The sequence below is a fragment of the Moschus berezovskii genome, chromosome 25, assembly GCF_049115385.1.
Source record: "Moschus berezovskii isolate FMDL1 chromosome 25, NW_MosBer_1.0, whole genome shotgun sequence".
Taxonomy (NCBI): domain Eukaryota; kingdom Metazoa; phylum Chordata; class Mammalia; order Artiodactyla; family Moschidae; genus Moschus; species Moschus berezovskii.
Window position 1 is genome coordinate 49,413,659 of NC_142484.1, and position 25,226 is coordinate 49,438,884.

Here is a 25,226-nt window from a genome sequence, read left to right on the forward strand (position 1 = left end):
AGACCTTTTGTCCTCCTTCCTAGACATGTTGCAACTTCAAGTTGACTCCTCTGCCTAAATTAGTGGCATATGCTTTTGCTCTTTTAAGAAAGAAAGAAAAAACACCCCTTTTTCCCTTATTGAGGAAGGCACCTAACTCTGATAAAGGCCTCTGCTGCTGCTGCTGCTATGTCGCTTCAGTCGTGTCCGACTCTGTGCGACCCCATAGACAGAAGCCCACCAGGCTCCCCCGTCCCTGGGATTCTCCAGGCAATAACACTGGAGTGGGCTGCCATTTCCTTCTCCAATGCATGAAAGTGAAAAGTGAAAATGAAGGCCCTCAGTTGTGTCTGACTCTTCGCGACCCCATGGACTGCAGCCTACCAGGCTCTTCCGTCCATGGGAATTTCCAGGCAAGAGTACTGGAGTGGGGTGCCATTGCCTTCTCCGACAAAGGCCTCTAGGAAGATGCTAAATTGCCTTGACATGTTTGCTGCTGCTGCTAAGTCATGTCAGTCGTGTCCGACTCTGTGTGACCCCAGAGACGGAAACCCACCAGGCTCCCCCGTCCCTGGGATTCTCCAGGCAAGAACACTGGAGTGGGGTGCAATTTCCTTCTCCAATGTGTGAAAGTGAAAAGTGAAAGTAAAGTCGCTCAGTCGTGTCTGACCCTTAGCGACCCCACGAACTGCAGCCTACCAGGCTCCTCCGTCCATGGGATTTTCTAGGCAAGAGAACTGGAGTGGCTTGCCATTGCCTTCTCCGCTTGACACGTTTAACAGCACCTTATTTCAGAGAACATGTTTGAACCTCCAGCCGTACCCCAAGGGCAAACACACGGAGCCCCCAAGGGGGCAGAGGGGGAAGCCTCCAGGAGGAATAGGCAGACTTTGCAAAACTGACGGGAGGGAGGAGAGGGGACAACTTTCAGGACTAGAAACAGGAGGCAGTCCAGATGCTGCGACGCCGCCCGGGCCCCGGGATGAACCGACGCCCCCGCGCCCCCGCGCCCAGCCCTCGGCCGCGTCCTCCCCCCACAGCCCCCAGCGGCCCGGGAGCGCCACACGGCCCCGCGGCGCCGGTCGAGCCCCAGGGCTGGCGGAGTGGGCGCGGCGCGGGGTGGGGGGGCGCGGGCGCGGAGACCCAGAGGGTCAATCCCGTCCGCGGGCATCGGCCCGCCGCGGCGCCCAGCCCCAAACTCGGGCGCCCCCGCGCCGCGCCGGCCCGCCGCCCGCCCCGAGAAAGCCCCGAGACACCCCTCCACAGCGCGCCGCCCAAGCCTTTGGTTTCGGCGGTGCCGAGAAGAACGCTCCCCGAGGAGGAGGGACCGCGGCTGCCGGTGCCTCCTCGGCACAGGGTCAGACCGAGGAGCGGGCAGCCGCGGGCGGCAACTCCTCAGTCCCCGCTCCCGACTCCTTTTCCCGCTGCGCCGAACGGGAAGGGGCCTCCACGACCCGGGACTCACCTCACACCTCGGGGCCGTGCTCCCGGGAGGCTGCGGCGCCGGCCGGGAGCGGCCGCGGGTCCCTCGGCTACACGGAGCCAGCGAGAGGCGCCGGCGAGCTTTCGCGAGTGCCAGGGCGCGGGGGCGGGCGGGGGCGGGGCGCATGCGCGCGCACGTACGGCGCAGGCGCGCTGCGCCCGCTCGGCTGCGCGCTTGCGTTTTGTGCCCAGCTTCTGGGTAACCGGAGAAGGCAATGGTAAGCCACTCCAGTACTCTTGCCTGGAGAATCCCATGGACGGAGGAGCCTGGTAGGCTGCGGTCCGTGGGGTCGCTAAAGGTCGGACACGACTGAGCAACTTCACTTTCCCTTTTCACTTTCATGGATTGGAGAAGGAAATGGCAACCCACTCCAGTACTCTTGCCTGGGGAATCCCAGGGACGGGGTGGGGCCTGGTGGGCTTCCGTCTCTGGGGTCACACAGATTCGGACACGAGTGAAGCGACTTAGCAGCAGCAGCAGCAGTTAGATTACCAGATACATCATATATATGAAATTGCTGCTGCTGCTGCTGCTAAGTCGCTTCAGTCGTGTCCGACTCTGTGTGACCCCATAGACAGAAGCCCACCAGGGTCCCCCATCCCTGGGATTCTCCAGGCAAGAGTACTGGAGTGGCTTGCCACTGCCTTCTCTGATTTGAGTGCTACCGGGAAGCTGGACTGGAAGTCCTGGCCCGCCCCCGCCCGCCCCCGCGCCCTGGCAGTCGCGCAAACTCGCCGGCGCTCCTCGCTGGCTCCGTGTAGCCGAGGGACCCGCGGTGTGAGGTGAGTCCCGTTGGGAAGATCCCCTGGAGAAGGGGAAGGCTGCCCACTCCAGTATTCTGGCCTGGAGAATTCTATCGACGGTACAGTCCATAGGGTGGCAAAGAGTCAGACATGACTGAGCGACTTTCACTTTCACTTTCAAGTATATGCTTGACTCACTTTTCTAAGTATAAGATAACTTCATTTTATATTTAGACCAAGATTTGGCAACCATTTTTTGTTAAGGGCTAGATAGTAAGTATTTTCAGTTTTGCAGGCCATGTGATCTCTGTCTCAACTTAGCTGTAGGCAATACATTATATGTGGCTGTATTCCTATAAAATTTTATTTGCAAAAATAGATGGTAGGTTTTGGTCTGGGGGCCATAGTTTGATAAAACCCCCCTCTTAGATTTTTAATGATGGAAAGGGTCACAGTCATTCTTTTATAAATAAGAGAGTTGATGATTTTATCAGCATTATTCATCATAGATGATGTGCTTTTGATTTTACAAGTATTTAATTCTTCAAGTCATATAGTTTTAGGATTACTGACTCAGTTAAGAGGCTATTTAATGTCAAGAGAAGATATACCATTTTAGCAGTCGTTTACATAGAATATAATGGAAATGGTGCCTTTCTAGGATTGTGCAACATGGTAGTATTGTATCGTTTCTATAATCCCCTAAGAGAGCTACCAACAAGCTTGACTTAAAGTTATAGGTAATGCTCATAATGCGTTATAATCCTATATTTATAAACCATGATACATATCCTTTAATTTTTGCAACTGCACTGTAATATAAGTATTATGCTTATTTTATGAATGAGGATACAAAGTCTCATAGAGCATGAGCAATGTGCCCCAGGCCATGTGAATTAGGCAGAAACGTAAATGCCTCTCCTAGCTGCCACACTACTGTTCTTCCTAGGGCAGGACATTGTCTGACTTTAATTGTGAGTATGTGTATGACACAGACTATATAGGTACATAAAATAAATACCTGTAAGCTCAGGATTGGTGACTTTCTCCTGTGAAATGTTATCAGTTGCCTCCAAAGCTGAATGAAAGAATTTAACTCATTTGCACATATCATAAGAAGACCAGGTAGAAAAAGTGACTCTCTGGAAGGTAAGGAGAAGCTTGCAGTTGATAGAAAGATGAAAGTTGTTTTGCAGCCCAAAGAGCAATATGGAAAAAGATATTGAGGCAGATGTGAGAAAAGTTGAAAGCAGTGCTAAGCGCCTCACCTTAGCAGAGCAGACAGATGATCACTGAAACAGCATCGTCAGAGATTGCCCCTCTCTGCAGAAGCGTCCTCACGTTTGAGAGCAGTCTCCAATAAAAGACACACAGGTTGATTAAACCATACTAATTGCTACTACTTTTACAGTTAAAACCTGTAAGGTTATGACCACCTTGATCTGCCTAAAACTGAAGGTTCAGTATTACATCGAACCAAAGAATTAAGAGTTTAGTTCCCATACGGAGTTGTGCGTCTCTTGCTCTGTAGCTGCTGTATGGCTGTTCTTGGGCCCGTTAAACCACTGTAGACAGTTTGCAGGGGTGAGGTACTGTGGTGCTTCCACTGATGCTGGTCCATCATGGTTATAGTCGCTTCCTGCTGATCTTCCATTAAAATGCTCACGAAAAGCTCAGAGAGACAAAATAGTGTGTGTAGGTATGAAGAATAGGGAAGGGCTGTTACATTCAGAGGAAAAAAAATGTGATACCAAAGACTATGGACTTCAGAGTCAGAAGATCTGAATTCAGATGCATGCTCTCAGTTTTAACTTTGAATAAGACCCATTTATTCCTGGTCAAGCCTCGATTTCCTTATTTGTAAAATAGGAACAATAGCAAAATCTCCCCATGTTCCTCATAGCCTTATTGTGAGCCGCAGCTGATGAAAAGTTTGTGAAAGCCTTTATACAATGCATTATGCATTTTAAATTTAGTATGCAAATGTAGCATATTATAGCTTTAATTCTGCATTTTAGCTTTGCTGAAGAGCATCATCTGCCTTTGGAATTTTAACCATTAAATCACTGAATTGAAAAGTTAATAAACTGTAGAATTTAGTAAATTTGAGCTCTACATGGAAGCAACTGAATTTAGTAATTTTATCTTATAATATTTATTTCAGTGTTTTGCATTTTGGTAAACATGTGAGAGCGTAGGAAGTCCTATTAGATAGCCAATCTCTGTCTCTAGAGGGCACCGAAGGACTCAAATGTTTACCTGAATCTTGCTCTGGGTATGTATCGATATTTTTATTTTACTTTATTTTTCAATCTTGAGAATTTCTTATAACCCTCTTTCTGCCAAAGAATACTAAATTATTATGAGAGGTTTGTGATAGAATCGATGTGAAATTCCCAAGCACCTAACGACTCAAACAGCCCTTTTTAAAATTGGTTATATGGCTACTTTTCTCTTGCCAGGAATCCTTGGTAGAGCTTAACTCTATCATTACCTCATCTTGTATATGGGAGGTACTTCTTTGAATACCTATACTTCAGAAGTATTTGGCTGTAAATAATTTGATGACAGAGAAAATCGGGTCAACAAATAAAATATCTTCTTAAAAGCCAAGTGATGTAAACAATCAATTTTGCTTCTATTTCAAGTTATAGAAGATAAAATAGAAAGTTTTAATGGCCAATTATAAGACAGATGAGAGCTGTGCATTTCTTAAATGGTACATGGCATAACCTGAGTCTGTTAGTCCAGTATGAGTTACAAGTTGCCGACATAACTTAAAACTAGTAGGTGTAGTCCCTGCGATTTAAGATGATATGTACATTTGTAGTGACACTAAATATTACTTATTGTGGGTAAGGGTGAAATTAACCCCCTGCATTATTAATCATGTCAGGATTTTGTTCTGTACTCTGACTTGTTGGCCTCCCAGTCCTATATTTCAGGGGAGAGGGCTGTTGCGGAGGTGACCAGGGGCTCCTTGGGCAGGCCCCTCTTTAGGGCTTGCAGCGTTTTGCTCAGGTGAACATGTTCCTGTCACACGCTAGATTCTTAGGTCTCAGACCTGGGTTTGAATCCTAGAACCACCACTTACTGGCTTGATATTATGTAGATTTTTCTTTTTTACTTTCCCTAAACCTCAGTTTCCTCAACTATACAATGGAAATTAATATTACCACCCACCTCAGAGAGTTGTTTTGAGGATTAAATGAGATGTTGCATATCAAGTTCAGTACTTGACACAGTGCATATAAGTCGTAATTTCCTTTATATTTCTCCTTCATGAGTATAAGTTGATGGCAGTTTTTTCCTCCACTCTTGCTTATTCTACTGGTAATCCTGTATAGGTTCATGAAGGGTTCCTGGAGAGTAAAGTTCAGTACCTGACACATACAAAGTACTCAGAAAATACTTTCTGTTATTACTATAAGTTTTGGTTCTTAATTTATATATTCAGAGACGTGATAATGTCATTATGTTCAAAGGAGGGTACAGTGTTTGGGGCAAATAGATTTTCACTGATATTTTTATTTTAGTACAATCTGCCTCTTCTGTGAGTTTTTAAGATTATTTTTAAAGTCCTCTATAATTTCATTTCTATTTTTGTAAGTTGGACTATTTGCTTAATTGAATCAGGGACAATTTTTAATATATGGAGACTATAAATTATGGAATCTCTTTTGGAAGCTAAATATTGGTTTATAGAAATAGCTGAATAAATTTTGAGGTAAAGTTGGTTTATCTTATAGAAGCTTTTTGCTCTGACAAAAATTTATTGTCTAGCATGCAGAAGATAACTGATTGTTAATAAATATTTATTGACAGTGATACTAATTCATCAACAGTTGCTTTATAGAATACCTTTAAAATTGGGCTCTGATTTCTGTACATTCTGGGCATCTTGATTACTGTACATTTCTAAAAGGCACTTGGAGATTGTTTTCTGCTTTGAAAAAACTGTGTTAATAGACCTCCCAATGGCCATTCTGGATAAGCATTCTTCTACTTTTGATCATCTCAGAAGCAGATTGAGCCTTTGCAGGCATCATGAGTGTCACAGTCACAGAGCTTCAAAGTGGTTTAGCAAGTCTGTCCTCACAAGTTTCTAGTGAACTTTGTTTTCACAGTATGATAAAGTTATTTTGCAAAGAAGACTATTCTATTTTAATTATCCCTAAATTATATATATATATATATATTTCTAGGTTGCTAGATTGTCTTGAAACTATGTATTTTATTTATGGCAAAGGAATTTATCATAGAGTGTATATAGATTATAGTTTTCTTTATATTTCTCCTTCGTGCTTATAAGTTAATGGAAGTTTTTGTTTTCCCTCTTCCTTATTCTCCTGGTAATCCTGTATAGGTTCACGAAGGGTTCCTGGAGAGTAAAGTGTTTGTTTTGAATAGTACCAATTCATCAAGTCCATGTGAGAGAAGAAGTATTGACCTAAGGATATATATGCTTTGCTTTCTTCCATTTTTAATTCTTTTGGTCTTCATTCGTGAGCTCAAGAATCTGTTTGTGCTTTCATTCCTTGCCAACATATCCATGGCTGTCAGTCTTGTGATAATTTATCAGTATGTTGTAAGGGTAAGTATAACATGTTTTTAACTATGTCGTGTGTTTTTTAACAAGTAAACTTTTTTTTTTTTTTTACTTTAGAGGTAAAAGTGATGATGAGTAAAGACCCTACTTCATATGTGTCACCTAGGAGATAATCAGGTTTTCTTTTGGGGGATACTGCTTAGCTGAAGAAGTATATGGCATAGAGGATGAAAGCATAGGCTTTGTAGTCAGATCTGGTTTTGAATCTTGGTCAGTATGCTTCTGAGCTGTATGGTGTTGCCTCAGAACATAGTAATGCCTGCCCTAGAGTTGTGAGATTCAGGACCCTGCCCTAGTACACTGCCTAACAGGAAATAAAGAACTCATCAAAAAAAAAAAAAAAAAATCCAAAAAAAAAAAAAAAGAACTCATCAGTGTCTTGTTTATTCCTTTAAGACTTAAACCAATCACAGGAGATGGGAGTCTAGCTGTGATGTTATGATTTTCTTTCACGCCTGAAGCTTTATTTGCCACTGCAGCTTCAGCTCACTGCCACTACCCTGGGCTGTAATCTCTTTCTGCAGTGACCGCAACTGAGTTCATCATCAGTAGTCTGGAGATATTTAACTCAGTTTCCTTAAAATAATCTGTTGAGGGGATCCAGGGGATCTGCAAATCCCTTAAAATTATTGATAAGATTCAGTGTTTCTATATGTATGTGTGCATTTTCCACTGGGCAGCTGTATAGTTTTCATCTCTCACTGGGGCCAATGACTCAAAAAAGGTAGGGAATCCTTGTTTTGTTCTTTCCTGATGCAATTAGACTTTTTAGACATTGCTGCCAAAGTAGTTGTCCTAAACTCTCCATTAGCACTCCGAGACGAGTTCTCTTATGCTGAGTCTCTGTTTTGCCCTGTCTGAATTCCAAAGCCCATGGACTCGTTGTTATAGCGCACGTGAGTGGAAGAGGAGAGGCAGGAAGACCTCTTAAGATTCTCTAGAGTTCCTGACCCCTTGGTTGGACATCGAGGAGTTAGTGGAGCAGAAACGCATGTTCCTTAGGTGGAGGGAAGCTTGTGAGCCTTGGAGGACAGTTTGGTATTACCCAGCAGCCCACACATTTTAATTTTCCATTTTGACCCTAACGTGTTTCTCGTCATGTGTCACCATCATGTCGCACGGTTCTACTTGTGCTTCAGGTTTTCTCAGTTCAGTTGCTCAGTCATGTCTGACTCTTTGCAACCCCATGGACTGCAGCACGCCAGGCCTCCCTGTCCATCACCACTTCCTGGAGCTTGCTCAAACTCATGTCCATCCAGTCAGTGATGCCATTCACCCATCTCATCCTCTGTCATCCCCTTCTCCTGCCTTCAATCTTTCCCTGCTTCAGAGTCTTTTCCAATGAGTCAGTTCTTCACATCAGGTGGCCAAAGTATTGGAGCTTCAGCTCCAACATCAGTCCTTCCAATGAATATTCAGGACTGATTTCCTTTAGGATTGATTGGTTGGCTCTCCTTGCAGTCCAAGGGACTCTCAAGAGTCTTCTCCAACACCACAGTTCAAAAGCGTCAATTCTGTGGCGCTCAGATTTGTTTATGGTTCAACTCTCACATCCGCACATGACTATTGGAAAAACCATAGCTTTGACCAGGTGGTGGACCTTTGTCGGCAAAGTGATGTCTCTGCTTTGTAATACACTGTCTAGGTTGGTCATAATGTTCCTTCCAAGGAGCAGGCGTCTTTTAATTTCATGGCTGCAGTCACCATCTTCAGTGATTTTGGAGCCCAAGAAAATAAAGGTTTTTCTAGACCCCTCTTCGGAGAAGGCAATGGCAAGCCACTCCAGTACTCTTGCCTGGAAAATCCCATGGATGGAGGAGCCTGGTAGGCTGCAGTCCGTGGGGTCGCTAAGGGTCGGACACGACTGAGCGACTTCACTTTCACTTTTCACTTTCACACATTGGAGGAGGAAATGGCACCCCACTGCAGTGTTCTTGCCTGGAGAATCCCAGAGTCGGACACGACTGAAGTGACTGAGCAGCAGCAGCAGACCCCTCTTATTTCCCCGGTTAACCCTGTGCTGCCACACTTCAGTGTCTTTGTTCATCCTTTTCACCGGCCTCGAGTTCCACTTCCCATCTGGTAAGGCAGAGAACACAGGCTGGTGAGGGGACTTGGGGTAGCTGGAAGAACTAGCCACTTTGGACCCAGACATCTTGAACAAGATGTGCAGACTGTAAGTCTCCAGATAGTGAGGGTTGGAACAAGGCTCTGTGAGTCAGACCAAGTCATCGAAGCCAGAGTCCAGGCTTGTGCACAAATAATGAGGGTGAAGGCAGTCGTCAGGTCAGAGAGTCAAACACCGAAACCAGGAGCTGGGGAGCCACGCAGGGCTATGAGGCGGAAAGCCACAGTTGGGCAGTCCTAGAAACCAAAAGAGCAGTGAAAGTGGAGTGGGATGAGTTTCACTGGACACTGCCAGCAGTGGTTGATAACTGATCGCATGGCTGTCAGCTCAGGTGTTGAATGTGCTTGCGTGTTTCCTGCTGTGGCAGGAGCCATGCCCGGTGAGAACAGCCTGGGCCTTACAGGTGGAAGCAGTAATCAGGAGCGTTTAGCTCAGCTGGAACATATGGGCTCCGGGAGACAATTGCTTCTGGCAGTAGAATCCTGACAGCTTGGCTACATTTAACATAGGATGCTTAAACTTTTTATTGAAAGAATTATTCACATTTATAATCCACATTTGCTAGCGTGAGGCTCATAAGTATATGATTTCACTCTTCTGCTTTAAATTGTTTCAAACAAGTAAGTAACTTATCTTATTTTTTCTTTCTTCTCCAGAATATGCCAGATCCCCACAACCTTCCAATAGTGGCTGGTTGGAAAAAATACCCCCTGTTTTTTGGTACTGCTGTATTCGCTTTTGAAGGCATAGGAGTGGTAAGGATTTAGTCTTTATTATTATTTTTTAAAATCTTAAGTCAACACAGAGACTTACTTACATTTAAAAATACATGGTTTTCTTTCCTGTTTCTGGTTTTTTTTTGTTGTTGTTGTTGTTGTTTGTTTCTATTTTTGTATTCCTAGAAAATGATTTGCATTTTGGTATGATAATCTTGAATTACAGTTTAGTTCCTCTACTAACCAGGAGTTCATCCATGTTTTATCTTGGATAATTTTCTTAATAAGTAAAATGAGAGCATTAGAATAGATGATTTTTAATATTTTGTTGTGAAAATTTTCAAACCTATATAGTGTGATGAACTCCTCTGTAAGCATCACCCAGCTTCAAAAACCATTAACTCATGGTTAGTTTTGTCTGATCTGTATTCACTGTACTCTGTCAAGTCTGGGTTATATTTAGACAGAAACCAAATGTCATATCTTATAGACTAGATGATTAGAAATGAATTGAAATTGTTATAAAGTTTACTATTACATAAGAAGGGTCAAACATAAATTCTTTTTAGATTTATACATATCATTTGTTTTGTGAAATGATGTTATCATGAAGCTACCAAGAGATACAAACATTGTGAGGATTCTGAGATCCTAAATATTTCCATTCAAGATGCTTCCAGTTCAGGGACATCCTTGTGGCCTAGTGGTTAAGACGCCAAACTTCCAGTTCAGGGGGTGCGGATTCAGTCCCTGGTTGAGGAGATAAGATGCCAAATGCCATGTGGTGTGGCCAAAAAATTTTAAAAAGGTGCTTCCCACTCATTGAAAGCCTAGAATGTATAGATTTGGGCAAAATAGAATATTGCTGTTTGTGTGCTCAGTCAGTTGGTCATGTCCAACTCTTTGTGACCGCGTGGACTGTAAGCTGCCGGGCTCCTCTGTCCATGGAATTTTCTGGGCAAGAATACTGCTCTGGGTTGCCGTTTCCTCCTCCAGGCGATCTTCTCGGCTCAGAGAGCAAACCTGCGTCTCTTGTGTGTGCTGCGTTGGCAGGTGAATTCTTTGACACTGTGCCACCCGGGAAGCCCCCCTACTACATCTGATCTTGGTCAAAAGACCATGTCTTTTTGTCTTTTCATACTGTTCATGGGGTTCTCAGGGCAATACTGAAGTGGTTTGCCATCCTCTTCTTCCTGGTCCTTCTCCAGTGACCCAGACCCTAATACTGGGAAAGATTGAGGGCAGGAGGAGAAGGGGGCAACAGAGGACGAGATGGTTGGATGGCATCACTGACTCAATGGATGTGAGTTTGAGCAAACTCAGGGAGACAGTGAAGGACAGAGAAGCCCTGTGTACTACAGTCCATGGGGTCGCAGAGAGTCAGACACGACTTAGCAACTGAACAGTGAAAGGCCATAGCTTATATTTCATAGTCTGATGTTTGGTGTGGGAGCAGAACCACTGATAAACATCTGTTTGTATGAACCACAGACAAAATAGAACTGAGACGATTTTATGCGATTTTAGTTGGGTTTCTGCTCTCTCTGAATTCTCCTTTACAGAATTCTTACTAATTCTTAGAAGCTCCATTTATCCCTGTTAGAGACATAATTGTAGATTTTCAATTCTGCTTTAACTAGTAAGCTATAGTAAAGCTATTGGACATTTCCAGTTAACGTGTTGTTCCTCTGACATCTCAGATTCAACAACTCTGAAGTCTGACACATACTTTTTCTTTTTTGTATAAAATCAGTTTCACTTTCTCATTTCTCTCTTTCTTTTAGTTTTACTTTTGGTTGCTCAAACTTGAAACACTGGAGTATTTCTTTTCAATGGGTCCCTGGTTTCCCCATTCCAGTCAGCAATTAAGACGTGTTGAGTCTTCTTTTTGTATTTCCCCAGATCAGCTCCATAAATGAGGTTATGTGTGAAACAGGTGACGCTGCTTCACGCAGATGGAGCCTCCGTAGTGTCCGTTTCCTTCCCTTCCTCCTTTCCTGGCTGCACTGGCACCATCCTGACTTTAGCTTCCCCTTTCAGTCTGGGTTTTCTCTGAGCATACGACTCGTGTACTCTTCGTTTTCTGTTACTCACTCACAGTTCTCACATGGACCTACCCAACTCACCTGAAAAGCGGAGATAATATTAGTTATTGTCTCATGAGGTTATTGTGAGGACTGTGTGAGATCCTATATGCTAAGCTTTTAGAAAAATACCTGGCACATTGTAAACACTCAGTAAATACTTATTATTACTTAGTGTCTTTTACTGTGTGGTCAAATTTGTATGCCCAAAACCTCCAGAGATTTGCTTACAAATTTAACTTTTAAATTGCCCCTTTTTTTAAAAAAAGTCCCCCCCCCCAATAATGTAAATACTTATTCATCTCATTGGGGCTTCCCTGGTGGCTCAGACGGTAAGGAATCTGCCTGTAATCAGGAGACCTTGTTTCAATCCCTGGGTTGGGAAGATCCCCTGGAGAAGGGAAAGGCTACCCACTCCAGTATTCTGGCCTGGAGTATTCCATGGACAGAGGAGTCCATGGGGTTGCAAAGAGTCAGACACGACTGAGTGACTTTCACACTTCACACTTTCGTCTCATTAAACTGACAGACGACAGATGCACATGGATAGATAGAGAAGCAGTTGCAGACATGTGTGTACTTGGGTCAGTGTGTGCACGCATGCCTACTAACTGTGTCTGCTGAGAGAGCTGAAAGCAGTGGCACCCAGGAGCACTGAGCCCACTTAGCACCCTGATCTTGAGTTCTAAATCTGATTCTCCAGCAAAGGAAACAAAGATTTTTGGAGAAATGGCTGATGACAGGACGGAAGCAAGTAAATTCAAGGTGTGTCTGGAGCATATTGTAGTGCCAGAGAGTATGTGTGTGTGTGTGTGTTGGTTGCACAGTTGTGTCTGACTCTGAAACCCCATGGACTGTAGCCTGCCAGGTTCCTGTCCCGTGTTTTCCAGGCAAGGATACTGGAGTGGGTTGCCATTCCCTTCTCCAGGGATCTTCCTGACCCAGGGGTTGACCCCGCTTCTTGCATCTCCCGCACTGGCAGGCAGGTTCTGTACCCATTAGTGCCCGCTGGGAAGCCCTGGCAGAAAGTAGGGAAGTGCTCAAAAAACGAAAGAATAGATGCACATCAAAAGGACAAAGGACCTCACCGGATAGAACTCATGAAGACCGAAGCTGGAATGGTAGTAGTAACAAAATAAGCAGTAGTAAACTATAAAACAAATATATATGAATCCCTATGAATACATATATGTGATTAAATAAATAAGCACACAGGGTAGATTTCCAAATAGCTTATGTAGATACTATCCTCGAGGACTTGTAGCTTAATCCCCCCAGTCCCTGGAGTGTGGGCTGCCTGTAGTGATTTACTTCCAATGAATAGAGTATAAGGAGGAAGGGAAGAACTTTATAAGCAGAACTTTACTGGTAAACACTGCCTTAACCAGGGGATCAAAATGAACTTCACCAGCGATGAATCATGTTGACAGCATGTGTTAGGAAGGGCATCGCACTTCCATGGTGTACTTTTCTGAAACCTATAATCCCAATCTGGCCATGAGAAAGACATCAGACAACTAATAGAGGGGCAGTGTGCCAAATACATAACCATGCTCCTCGAAACTGTCAAAGTAATCAACAGTAAGGAAGGACCAACAAACTGCCCCAGACCCGAGGAACTCAGGACACATGATGGCAAAATGCACGGTGCTGTCCTGGCCGGGACCCTGGAGCAGAAAAAGGACATTTGTGGGAAAACTGGTGAAATCCAAACAAAGTTTGGAGTTTAATTATAATGTCCCAATACGGGTTCTTAGTTGTAACACATGTGCTTTGGTTGTGTGAAATGTTAAAAGGAGAAATTGGTCAGGAGTGTGTGGGAGTCTTCTGTTTATCTCTGCATCTTTTCTGTAAAATTATTCCGAAGTAGAAAGTTTATTTTTAAAAATACCTGACAGTTTTGCGAAGAGCTGATTTCAAATCTTTTTATTTTAGGAATTTAAAAAATCTGTAGTGTGGAAAAATATGTAATATTTAGAAAAATACATCAACGATTATGTGTTACATATACTATAGAAAGATTAATCTGGGCACCTATCAGGTGGGTGCTATATTGTTTTCATTTACTTGCATTCTCTTCTTAGGTCCTTCCACTGGAAAATCAAATGAAAGAATCAAAACGCTTCCCTCAAGCATTGAATATTGGCATGGGGATTGTAACAGTGCTGTATGTCACATTAGCTACTTTGGGATATATGTGTTTCCACGATGATATCAAAGGCAGCATCACTTTAAATCTTCCCCAAGATGTGTGGTAGGTAGACAAGAGTTTCTTAACCTAATTTGTATATTTTATAAATATAATTTACTAGTGTTTTATGATAAAGGGGTATTTTTAGTTTTATGATTTAAACATTTAAAATCTTTACTGTGGTTTCTTTATTTGTGTAATCTAAATTTTTTCATAATCTTCAGAGGAGATCATCTGACTTTTTGTGGCATATTTTTAAAATATTAAAAATTACAGGTTGTTCCAAATTTGGATAACAGGTGAAACATGAATTCTTTTAATATGGACTCAGTTTAATAAAAAATTTAATACTATCCTCCTGCCAAAAATCTAACATTCTGGGTTTCTGATAAAATCATATAACCCATCACTTATGGCCTTCATGGTTTTAGTGGTCAGCTTTAATACTGTATGTGCCTGAGTCCTTTCTGAACACAGGACACATTATCCAGTTGACCCTTGAACAGCAGGGGTTTGAACTTCATGGGTCCACTTATATGGATTTTTTTCAGTTAACATGTTAGAAAATTTTTTGAGATTCATGACAATTTGAAAAAACTCACAAACTGCATAGCCTAGAAATATAAAAAAGGTATGTCATGAATATATAAAATATATGTAGTTGTACCTGTAACATACAAGATATGAGTTAATTGACTGTCAGTAAGGCTTCTAGTCAGTAGTAGGCTATTAGTAGCTAAGTTTGGGGGAAATCAGAAGTTATATGCAGGGTCAGACCCCAACCCCTGCATTGATCAAGGGTCAACTGTAAATAGTGTGGTATATCTTAATATTCTCTTTGATATTAGAACCATATTCTTCTAAATGAAGCAATATGTAGAGTCTTTTTCTTCTTCCAGAGATTGATCTTTGGAGATTTAATAAAGATATTGGCAGTGGTTATGATGTAGACTCGCTCCCTTATTTATGAAATGGAAAGTAACTCCTTAGTTTTGATAAATGCAAAGAATAAATGCTGACCTAATATCATGCGGCTCCTTTAGCTGTTTGGATGGAAGTCTGTGAAACCTTAAATATTTTGACTGGCTTCCTGATGAGAGTTTGATTGCTATTCAGTAGTCATGTGAACCCTGGGTCCTCATTGGAGGCCAAAATGTTGTTAGAATAAGTGTGTGTAGGGAACTGTTTATGATAGGGAGAAAGTCCCTAGCGTAGTTTCCAGTTGCACAAGTCTCGCATATGCCGTGTGTTTATCTTTTTTTTTAATTACAGTTTTACTTTAGCTATGATATATTTAGGAAGGCATTCCAAGATGGAACCATTTCAGTGTTATACATTTGTTTCAAGGTGGAGACCTGAATACAAACCAGACGTGACTGTTTTGCATTTATTTCATTAACCTGTTTTATAGTTGATATTATAATTTTGTTTCCTTCAAAAGTGTTCCTTTTTTCTTTTTTGTAATAGTTTAGTATGGAGTATAGACAAACAGCTTAATATAAGAGGATCAAGGCTAAGAATTACGGTAGTTTAGTTTCTCTTTCAAAGATAGTACAGTGTCTAGAAAACAGAATCATACATTTCTCCACTTGAAGTAATGTTTAGACTAAATCCTAAAAGCAAATTTATAAGTAAAGTTGACAAGTAGTATAAGATGTAGGTGGGGAAACGATCTCAGAATTCTCCCCTACCCTTATTCACAAACGTATCTAAAGAAAGTCTTAAGGGGGAAGATACCGAGATGGGAGTGCCTGCGCATCAAGTTAAGACGCTCCTCTCCCCAGGGAGCTAGGAATCTGGCGAAGTAGCAGTGGACATGGAGGTGGAGGGCATGCTTTTGGTTTTCATAGCTAAACCTCGAGGGGGTGGTACTGTCCCTGCAGTGGCTCTAATTAATCCTTCCCTTTTTCTGCACCCACTTCCCACCTTAGACTTGTTCCCTAATTGCTGTGGCTCTCCAGTTAGAAAGGAACTCATTATAAGCCTTAATTAAAAACAGACTATCAAATAAAACAACCCTCCACTTTCATGTTGTGACTATTTTTTTAGTCGACAAGATCATAGTTTCTGTTCAGGAAAGCCTGGTTAGACACCTCTTTTTATTTAGAAGGGGGAGCCATGTATCCTCGGAAGCAAAAATCTGTACAAAACAGGAAAGCAAGTCAAGATACTCCCCTTTAGAGAACTGCTGTTGAGTAACACCTTCTTGTGCAGACATGCCTTTTGTGGCCTACAGTCTTTATGGTCTGCAGCTGTGCGTGTGTGCTCACTTGCTTCAGTCATGTCCGACTCCTAGCGACCCAATGGACTATAGCCCACCAGGCTTCTCTGTCCGTGGAAAGAATACTGGAGTGTGTTGTCATACCCTTCTCCAGGGGATCTTCCCAACCTAGTGATCAAGCCCCCCACCCCCACCCCATCCCGTCTCTTACATCTTCTGCATTGGGAAGCGAGTTCTCTGCAACCAGGACAGTTAAAATACTAGCCATGGCTGAGGGATACTGGAGAGAAGGCGGTTGTCTTTTATAATGATAATCTTCCAAAATGAGAAGTTTGGACTAGGATAATCATGGGGTTATCTCAGAGATTCCTATCTTGAATTGTTATGTATGAGTCCCCTTTTCCTTCCCCTTCTTGTGCTTCAGGCAGTAGGCCGAGCAGTTTAGAGAATGTGTGCTGCTGCTAAGTCACTTCAGTCGTGTCCGACTCTGTGCGACCCCATAGACGGCAGCCCACCAGGCTCCCCCATCCCTGGGATTCTCCAGGCAAGAATACTGGAGTGGGTTGCCATTTGTAGTGTACTCTTTATTGGCTGGGTATTGATCTTGGAGAGACAGCAGTGAGCGCTGATGTGAAGCGAGATCTTAGTTCCCTGCCCAGAAATGGGATGAGGTGATGGACAGGGAGGCCTGGCGTGCTGTGATTCATGGGGTCGCAGAGAGTCAGACACAACTGAGTGACTGAACTGAACTGAACTGAACTGAGCCTGGATGAAACTAGCCACTAGATCAACAAGAGTTAGAGGCTAGAACCTCTTGCCCCGATTGAAGTGCATTCCTCAAGGAGGCAAAAACTGTGAAAAGAGATACAAAGTTTATTATTAGACACACAACACAATCGCAAGTGGGAGGGCCGAATGGAGAAAGTTTGTGTAGCTGAGATAGAAGTGAGGCAGAGATGCACACCCAGAGGGAAGGGGTGGGGTGTCCCCCTTAGCGCGGAGGAGCATTGCAAAGAGGCCGTTAAGGCATTCATACAGGGCCGTTCTTCTGGGTCTTTGTTTTCTTTGGGCCAATTATCTGGTTTCTTTTTCCACACCTGACCTACCCTAGGACCCTTCCCCATAGGCATGTGCAACACTGTGGACTGTAGCCTGCCAGTCCTGGGCCGGAATCCATTTTCTGGTGTGGATTCCAACCCAGAGGACTATAAGGCAGCCTTGGCATCACATACTATGGGGGTGCCCCTCCTTTGACCCCGAGGAGCTTTCCTGCACATATTCAATGTCTCCCTTGCCCCAAGGATGGGGAAGATAAGACCTCTTGATCCTTTACGCAAACAGGGTTTAGCCCTCCCTGTTTCTGCCATGACTGTTACCTTAAGGTGTCCACAGAAGACATAGCCTGGCTGTTTTCCCTGTTTCTGTTGTCATTTCTATTTCAAAGTGCAAAGAGAAGGCTGGTTGTAAATACATAATCTGGAGCCCCCCCATCTCCTGTCTCAGGAAATGCAAATAGCAGGCTAGCTGTAGAGTGTCCAGCCTGAAGCCCTTTTCTTGTTTTCTTTTTTTGGTCCTAACAAATGTAAGCAGGAGCCCACCTAATTCCTGCCTCAGATATGAAAGCCAATGACTGTCACAGGAGCCTAGGGAATCCAGCTACCAGCCATGAGAAACTGTAAAGGGCTTTTGATGCCATGTTGACTTAAAGTCTCAGAGTTCATGTGGGGTTCAGTTCAGTTCACTTCAGTCGCTCAGTCGTGTCCGACTCTTTGTGACCCCATGAATCACAGCACGCCAGGCCTCCCTGTCCATCACCGACTCCCGGAGTTCACTCAAACTCATGTCCATTGAGTCGGTGATGCCATCCAGCCATCTCATTCTCCGTCATCCCCTTCTCCTGCCCCCAATCCCTCCCAGCATCAGAGTCTTTTCCAGTGAGTCAAGTCTTCGCATGTGGGGTATCCCTACAAGAAAAGGTTGAATTAGAGAGCAGTCCCAGAATAAAGCAAGTATGGATTAGAGTGACTCCATGTTATTAATTACTTATTACCTTCAATCTTAGTGAGGCATCGTCTTTTAAAACTAGTTATGAGTGATATTGTTTAAGGTAGTGCATTTAGCTTTTGAAGTAAAGGGTATATTTTAAAGATGATAATAAAGTAAATTGGGCTTCCCCGATCGCTCAGGGGTTAAAGAACCTCTTGCAATGCAGAAGACACAGGAGATGTGGGTTCGATCCTTGGGTCGGGAAGATCCCTTGGAGGAGGAAATGGCAACCGATTCCAGTGTTCTTGGAGCCTGGCAGGCTACAGTCCAAGGAGCCTCACAGAGTCAGACACAACCGAGCGACTAAGCAATCAAGTGAATTCAGGGTTCTGAGCTAAACCATGGGCACCTGCAGGCAGATACCTGCATTTCTGGGTTTGTGATGCACATTGTTCAGCACTTCGTAAGTGTTCGTTAAGTAGTATTCTGGGTATAAAAGTGTTTCCCCTGTAACTGCTGGTCTTAATTGAATGGTGTTTTGGCAGTGTTTTTCCAGGATGTCCACTAGAGTAACGCAAATAGCAGACGTTCTTCTTGTAAGAGATATCAAGGGTATGTTAAGTTTTCAGAGAAACAGACATTGAGAAGCAGTGAAGTGACTTCTTCCATCTCTCGGAATCCTTTTGAAGCACACATTGGATAGGGAAAATTCAAACAGGAGAGAAGCATGTAAGAACAGGGTAGATGTGGGGTAGATATTTTAATTTATTTAGATAAATGAACTGGGACTTCACATTCCCCCAAAACAGAAAAGAATCTTAGGCCTGAATTCCTGTTTATAGCATATAGGAAATAGGAGGTTGAATATTCTGGGAAATAGAGCTGAAAAATAGTGGCAGATAATCAAGCTGTCTTAATTGATCCTTCCAAGAAATCTGGGAGTTGACCTCTGAGGAATTTGTTACCTAAGATGAAAATATTTAGGCAAGAATGGACTCACCAAGAGACACAGGAAATAAAGATGTAGAGAAATATAAGGAAACAGGATAAAGAAGATTTGTATATTCTGAACTCTTTATTCCATTCTCACCCTCAGAAATTCTTAATGATATTCTTCTAATATTAAAGTTGCCTATATCTAGGAATCCTGGCTGAAATGACCTCTGCCTTTCCTTTCTTCTGCCTGTCTTCTTTTTTCATCACAGTAAAATATTATTAAGTTAAAAAAGAAGGGCGTCTATCAAATTCATCTGTCATCTAGCGGATACTTGCTGTATGCGTTTTATGTACTTGGAGCTTTTCCCAAGCATTAGAGATGCAGCAGCGAGCAGAGAAGGTCCTCTTCATATTGCTTACATTCTGGGGAACGCTCCTCAAACGTCCCGCGGTTTAAAGCATCCAGTCTAGTGGTGAATACTGGGTAACACTTGTTCAGCCGCTCGGTCGTGTCTGACTCTTTGTGGCCCCGTGGACTGCAGCACGCCAGGCTTCCCTGTCCTTCCCCATCTCCTGGAGCGTGCTCAAACTCAGTCCATCGAGTCAGTAATACCATATCCAACCATGGCATCACTAAATAAATAGTTAGTTGTCCTGTTTAGTTATTTTTAGCTTAGAATGGGGTGAGTTCTTGATCTGGACTGTAGCTGTTTTTCAAAAAGACTTCTTGACAGAGCTGAACACTTGAGATTCTTGAGGATCATGAGAAGTCCAAGAGGGAAAGTGAATTGTTAGATTATTTCCAAGAATAGCTTCTGTTTTCAACCTCGAGAGAATCAGTCAGCCCCTTATTTCCCAGATTAACTTAAAAAAATAAGTATTCATATCTGTATAGATAAGTTTAGGTTAAGTGTTGATTTATTAGCCAATATGGGGAAAAGAAGGGAAACTTTGTCATTTTTGAACTCTAATGTTTTCAAAACTTGTGTTTTCACTGGAACATTTAGTTGTTTTTCTCCCCTATCATCTGATTCTATATATTGACTGCAAAGTAGTTATTTAAAAAATATATATTTATTTCTGGTCTTTACCAAGATATTACATTTCTTAGCTATCAGTATAACCGATTTTGTTTTCAAGCAAGAGTCATCTTATTTTTCAAGTATTGTTATTTGTGATATTGATTAAATGTAGTTTCAAGAATTACTATTCACACCCATTTTTATCATTAATATTAATTTAACTAATATTTAATAAGTGTCTATCCCCTCCTAAGTGCATGAGTGGTTATACAGAGAATAGAACCTATGTTCTAACTTTCAAGAACTTTGACACTGAGTTTTAAAATACCTTTTAAGTTGTTCCATTTGTTATTTAAAAGTTGTTTTATGTTGTTGAAGACAGGTTAAAAAGCTTATACACTGTGATCAAGTTGGGTTTATTTCAGGGATGCAAGGATTCTTCACTATACGCAAATCAATGTGACATACCAGATTAACAAATTGAAAGATAAAAGCCATATGATAATCTCAATAAATGCAGAAAAATCCTTTGACAAAATTCAGCGCCCATTTATGATTAAAACTTTTCAAAAAATGGGCATGGAAGGAACGTACCTCAACATAGTAAAGGCCATATATGATAAGCCTACAGCAAACATTATTCTCAATGGTGTAAAACTGAAAGCATTCCCCCTAAGATCAGGAACAAGACAAACGTGCCCACTTTCACCACTGTTACTCAACATGGTTCTGGAAATCCTAGCTACAGCAATCAGAAAAGAAAAAAAATAAAAGGAATCCAGATCAGAAAAGAAAAGGCTCTCACTGTTTGCAGATGACATGATACTGTACATAGAAAACCCTAAAGATACTATCATAAAATTGCTACAGCTAATCAGTAAATTTAGCAAAATTGCAGGATACAAAATCAATTCACAGAAATTGCTTGCATTTCTATATACTAACAATGAAAAATCAGAAAGAGAAATTAAGGAATCAATCCCATCCATTCACCATTGCAACATAAAGAATAAAATATCTAGGAATGAACTTACCTAAGGGGACAAAAGAACTGTACACAGAGAATTATAAGATACTAATGAAAGAAATCAAAGATAAACAGATATTCCATGTTCCTGGATAGGAAGAATCAATATTGTGAAAATGACTATACTGCCAAATGCAATCTACAGGTTCAATCCTTATCAAATTACCAATGGCATTTTTCACAGAACTAGAACAAAAGATTTCACAATTCATGTGGAAACACAAAAGACCCTGAATATACAAAGCAGTCTTGAGAAAGAAGAATGGAGCTGGAGGAATCAACCTTCCTGACTGCAGATTATACTACAAAGCCACAGTCATCAAGACAGTATAGTACTGGCACAAAAACAGAAATATAGACCAATGGAATGAGATAGAAAGCCCGGAAATAAACCCATGCACCTGTGGGTACCTTATTTTTGACAAAGGAGGCAAGAATATGCAATGGGGCAAAGACAGCCTCTTCAATAAGTGGTGCTGGGAAAACTGGACAGCTACATGTAAAAGAATGAAATTAGAACACTTCTAAGTACCATACACAAAGATAAACTCAAAATGGATTAAAGTTGTAAATGTAAAACCAGAAACTATAAAACTCGTAGAGGAAAACATAGGCAGAACACTCAATGACATAAATCATAGCAAGACCCTCTATGACCTACCTCCCAGAGTAACAGAAATAAAAACAAAAGTAAACAAGTGGGACCTGATTAAACTTAAAAGCTTTTTCACAGCATAGGAAAATATAAACAAGGTGAAAAGACAGCCCTCAGAATGGGAGAAAATAATAGCAAATGAAACAACTGACAAAGAATTAATTTCCAAAATATACAAGCAGCTCATACAACTCAATACCAGAAAAACAAACAACTCAGTCAAAAAGTGGGGAAAAGACCTAAACAGACATTTCTCCAAAAAAGACATAGAAATGGCCAACAAACACATGAAAAGATGCTCAACATCGCTCATTATTAGAGAAATGCCGATCAAAACTACAATGAGGTATCACCTCACACAGGTCAGAATGGCCATCATCAAAAAGTCTACAAACTATAAATGCTGGAGAAGGTGTGGAGAAAAGGGAATATTTTTGCACTGTTGAGGAGAATGTAAGTTAATAAGCCTCTATGGAAGATGGTATGGAGATTCCTTAAAAAACTAGGAATAAAACCACCATGTGACCAAGCATTCCCACTCCTAAGCATATACCCTGAGGAAACCAAAATTGAAAAAGACACGTGTACCCCAATGTTCATTGTAGCACTGTGTACAATAGTTAGAACATGGAAGCAACCTAGATGTCCATCGACAGATGAATAGATAAAGAAGTTGTGGTACATACACACAATGGAATATTACCTAGCCATAAAAAGGAACACATTTGAGTCAGTTCTATTAAGGTGGATGAACCTAGAGCCTATTATACAGAGTGAAGTAAGTCAGAAAGAGAAAGATAAATATCATATACTAGCACATGTATGGAGAAGGCAATGGCACCCCACTCCAGTGTTCTTGCCTGGAGAATCCCAGGGATGAGGGAGCCTGGTGGGCTGCCGTCTGTGGGGTCGCACAGAGTCGGACACAACTGAAGTGACTTAGCAGCAGCAGCAGCAGCACATGTATATGGAATCTAGAAAGATGGTACCAGTGAATTTATTTGCAAGGCAGCAGTGGAGAAACAGACCTAGAGAACAGACTTACGGACCTGGGAGAGGGGAGGAGAGGGTGAGATGTACGGAGAGAGTAACACGGAAACTTACATTACTGTATGTAAAATAGACAGCCAACGGGAATTTGCTGTGTGTCTCAGGGAACTCAAACAGGGCTCTGTATCAAACTAGAGGGGTGGGATAGAGAGAGAGATGGGAGGGAGATTCAAGAGGGAGGGGATGTATGTATACCTATGGCTGATTCATGGTGATACTTAACAGAAAGCAAAAAAGAAATCTGTAAAGCAATTATCCTTCAATGAAAAAAAATGAAAAATAAAAGTTTTATGTTGTTGTATATCCTCAAGACAAATCCCTATCACTTTAATCAAGTTTTTTATCCTTTTGAGAGTCAGTTTGCTCATTTCTGAAACTGTTAGTTTATATGGCCAAGATTAGTACATATGGACAATTACCACAGATACATGCTTAAAACCAAAATGAGAACAAAGGTTGATAAACATGTAGGAAAGTTGAGTATAGAAAAATAGAGTACTTGAAATTTTAATATGAAATGTAGAAATTAAGGGGTTCTTGAAACAAAAATAAAAACGGAATAGTTGATTTTAAAAGACTGTATTGCTTCTCTTTAACACTCTGATTTCTGTATTACTCTTTGATGGATCCTTAACAAATATGCCAGCTTCTAAAAAGATAGTGATGATTTTATTTCCCGTTTTTACTCTGGGTAACATCAAATGATAGTAATTACATATAATTAATGTTACTGAGTGGTGTTAATAATAACCAGATTCTTAACCTATGTAATTTGTTCTATACCAATAGAAAAGTTATTATACCTATATGCATAGTGATATATTTTTAGATATATTGTTAATCATATTTTAAAAACATGTAAGTTAAAAGGTAATTAGAAAAAAGGACTGTAATAATAAACTGATAAGAATATTCAGTTCTCCACAATTATGTATCAAAGTATATGAAGCAGGAGTCTTTTGGTTATTTTGTACATTTCAGTAGCTTGACCATTTATGTTTAAACTTTAAACATCAAGGTGAGAAATATATCTTGAGGTCTTTTTAATAGTGAGTTTGTGTTGTTCCTAGCCCTAAGGCCCTCTTCTTTCCTTAATTTTGCCGTTTGTAGTATTTTCAAATCTGTTTCTACTCAGCTTTCTTCCTTCTTCTTCACTCCTAGGATGAATATATTATAGAAGGAGATTTAATTGAATTCTTTCTTGTTTGGCAGCTGTTTAGGAAAACTGTTTATAATCTTGACATGTTAGTGATATCTTGCAGTACCTGTCTTTTTCTCCCTGGTGTATTCACCTAGCATAATGCCCGCCAGGTTCATGCATGTTGTCTCGTTTTTGCTCACGCACTTTGTCTTAATATGAATCTAACTTTCTTTTTATTTTGGTTATTTTCATTTTATTTCTTTTATTTTTATTATGACTTAGATAAACAGAGAATAGATTGGTGTTTGCCAGGGGCTGGTAGAGGGGGGAAAAGAGAAGAGTTTGGTAAAACGATACAGGCTTTCGGTTAAAAGATGAATAAGGTCTGAGCATCTAATGTAAAATGTGGTGACTTGGTTGATATTACTGTATTGTATGATTGAAGTGTGCTGAGAGCAGAATCGGTGTTCTCACCAAAACAGAAAAAAATAGACAAATACATGAGGTGATGGATGTGTTTGTTAATTAATTCCGTTTGTGGGAATTCTTTCACAATGTATATCAAATCATCATGCTGTAGACTTTAAATGTCTTATAATTTCATTGGTTAGTTAAATATTGGTAAAGCTGGCAATAAAGAATGACTAAATTTTGAAAATTTTTAACAGGTTATATCAATCAGTGAAAATTCTGTATTCCTTCGGCATCTTTGTGACCTATTCAATTCAGTTCTGTGTTCCAGCAGAGATAATTATCCCTGTGATCACATCCAGATTTCATGCTAAATGGAAGCAAATCTATGAATTTGCAATAAGGTCCTTCTTGGTTACTATTACTTGTATCACTGCACACTTATATCATAATGATTTTTATTATTGAATTTCTTCTAATGAAACTACTTAAAGTATATTTTTTATATTTTTGAAATAATTTTGTTCACCTAACTGGATACATTTTGGTTTAAAATTCTGTTATTCTACTGATATAGAAGAAAATCATAAATCAGATCCTATCACACGTAAAACAAGTAACTGAATTATTATTTTCAAAATAATATCACTCATGATTGAAATATAAGTATATTTAAATCAGATGCATAAGTGATTCTTTATATCATTGATAACATTTTGCTTTGGCTTTCTAGTTTTCCTGAAGTTTTTTATATCTGCTAACTTTTATATATTTAACAGTTCAGCTTTCCATGATTACCTGTACAAATGGGTTTTGTTCTGTTTTGGTCTTAAACAATTTCAGT

General features: G+C 41.2%; 2 protein-coding genes across 4 annotated transcripts in view; one reads left to right on the forward strand and one right to left on the reverse strand.

The window, feature by feature from the left end:
* LOC148773929 (ferroxidase HEPHL1-like) overlaps positions 1–1,565 on the reverse strand; it is a 237,862-nt gene extending 236,297 nt beyond the window's left edge. For both annotated transcript variants that reach the window (XM_088832165.1, XM_088832164.1), the window contains exon 1: positions 1,445–1,565. The gene's annotated coding sequence lies outside the window, so the exon portion shown is untranslated. The remainder of the gene's footprint in view (positions 1–1,444) is intronic.
* Positions 1,566–1,789: 224 nt separating this feature from the next.
* LOC148773930 (neutral amino acid uniporter 4-like) overlaps positions 1,790–25,226 on the forward strand; it is a 32,758-nt gene continuing 9,321 nt past the window's right edge. Inside the window, exons 1-6 of one of the 2 annotated variants that reach the window (XM_088832183.1) lie at positions 1,790–2,244; positions 4,370–4,480; positions 6,572–6,799; positions 9,599–9,697; positions 13,827–13,996; positions 24,640–24,809. In XM_088832183.1, coding sequence (XP_088688309.1) covers positions 6,668–6,799; positions 9,599–9,697; positions 13,827–13,996; positions 24,640–24,809 — 571 coding nt within the window. In that variant the 5' untranslated portion in view covers positions 1,790–2,244; positions 4,370–4,480; positions 6,572–6,667. The remainder of the gene's footprint in view (positions 2,245–4,369; positions 4,481–6,571; positions 6,800–9,598; positions 9,698–13,826; positions 13,997–24,639; positions 24,810–25,226) is intronic. The other variant, XM_088832184.1, reaches the window with a different exon arrangement.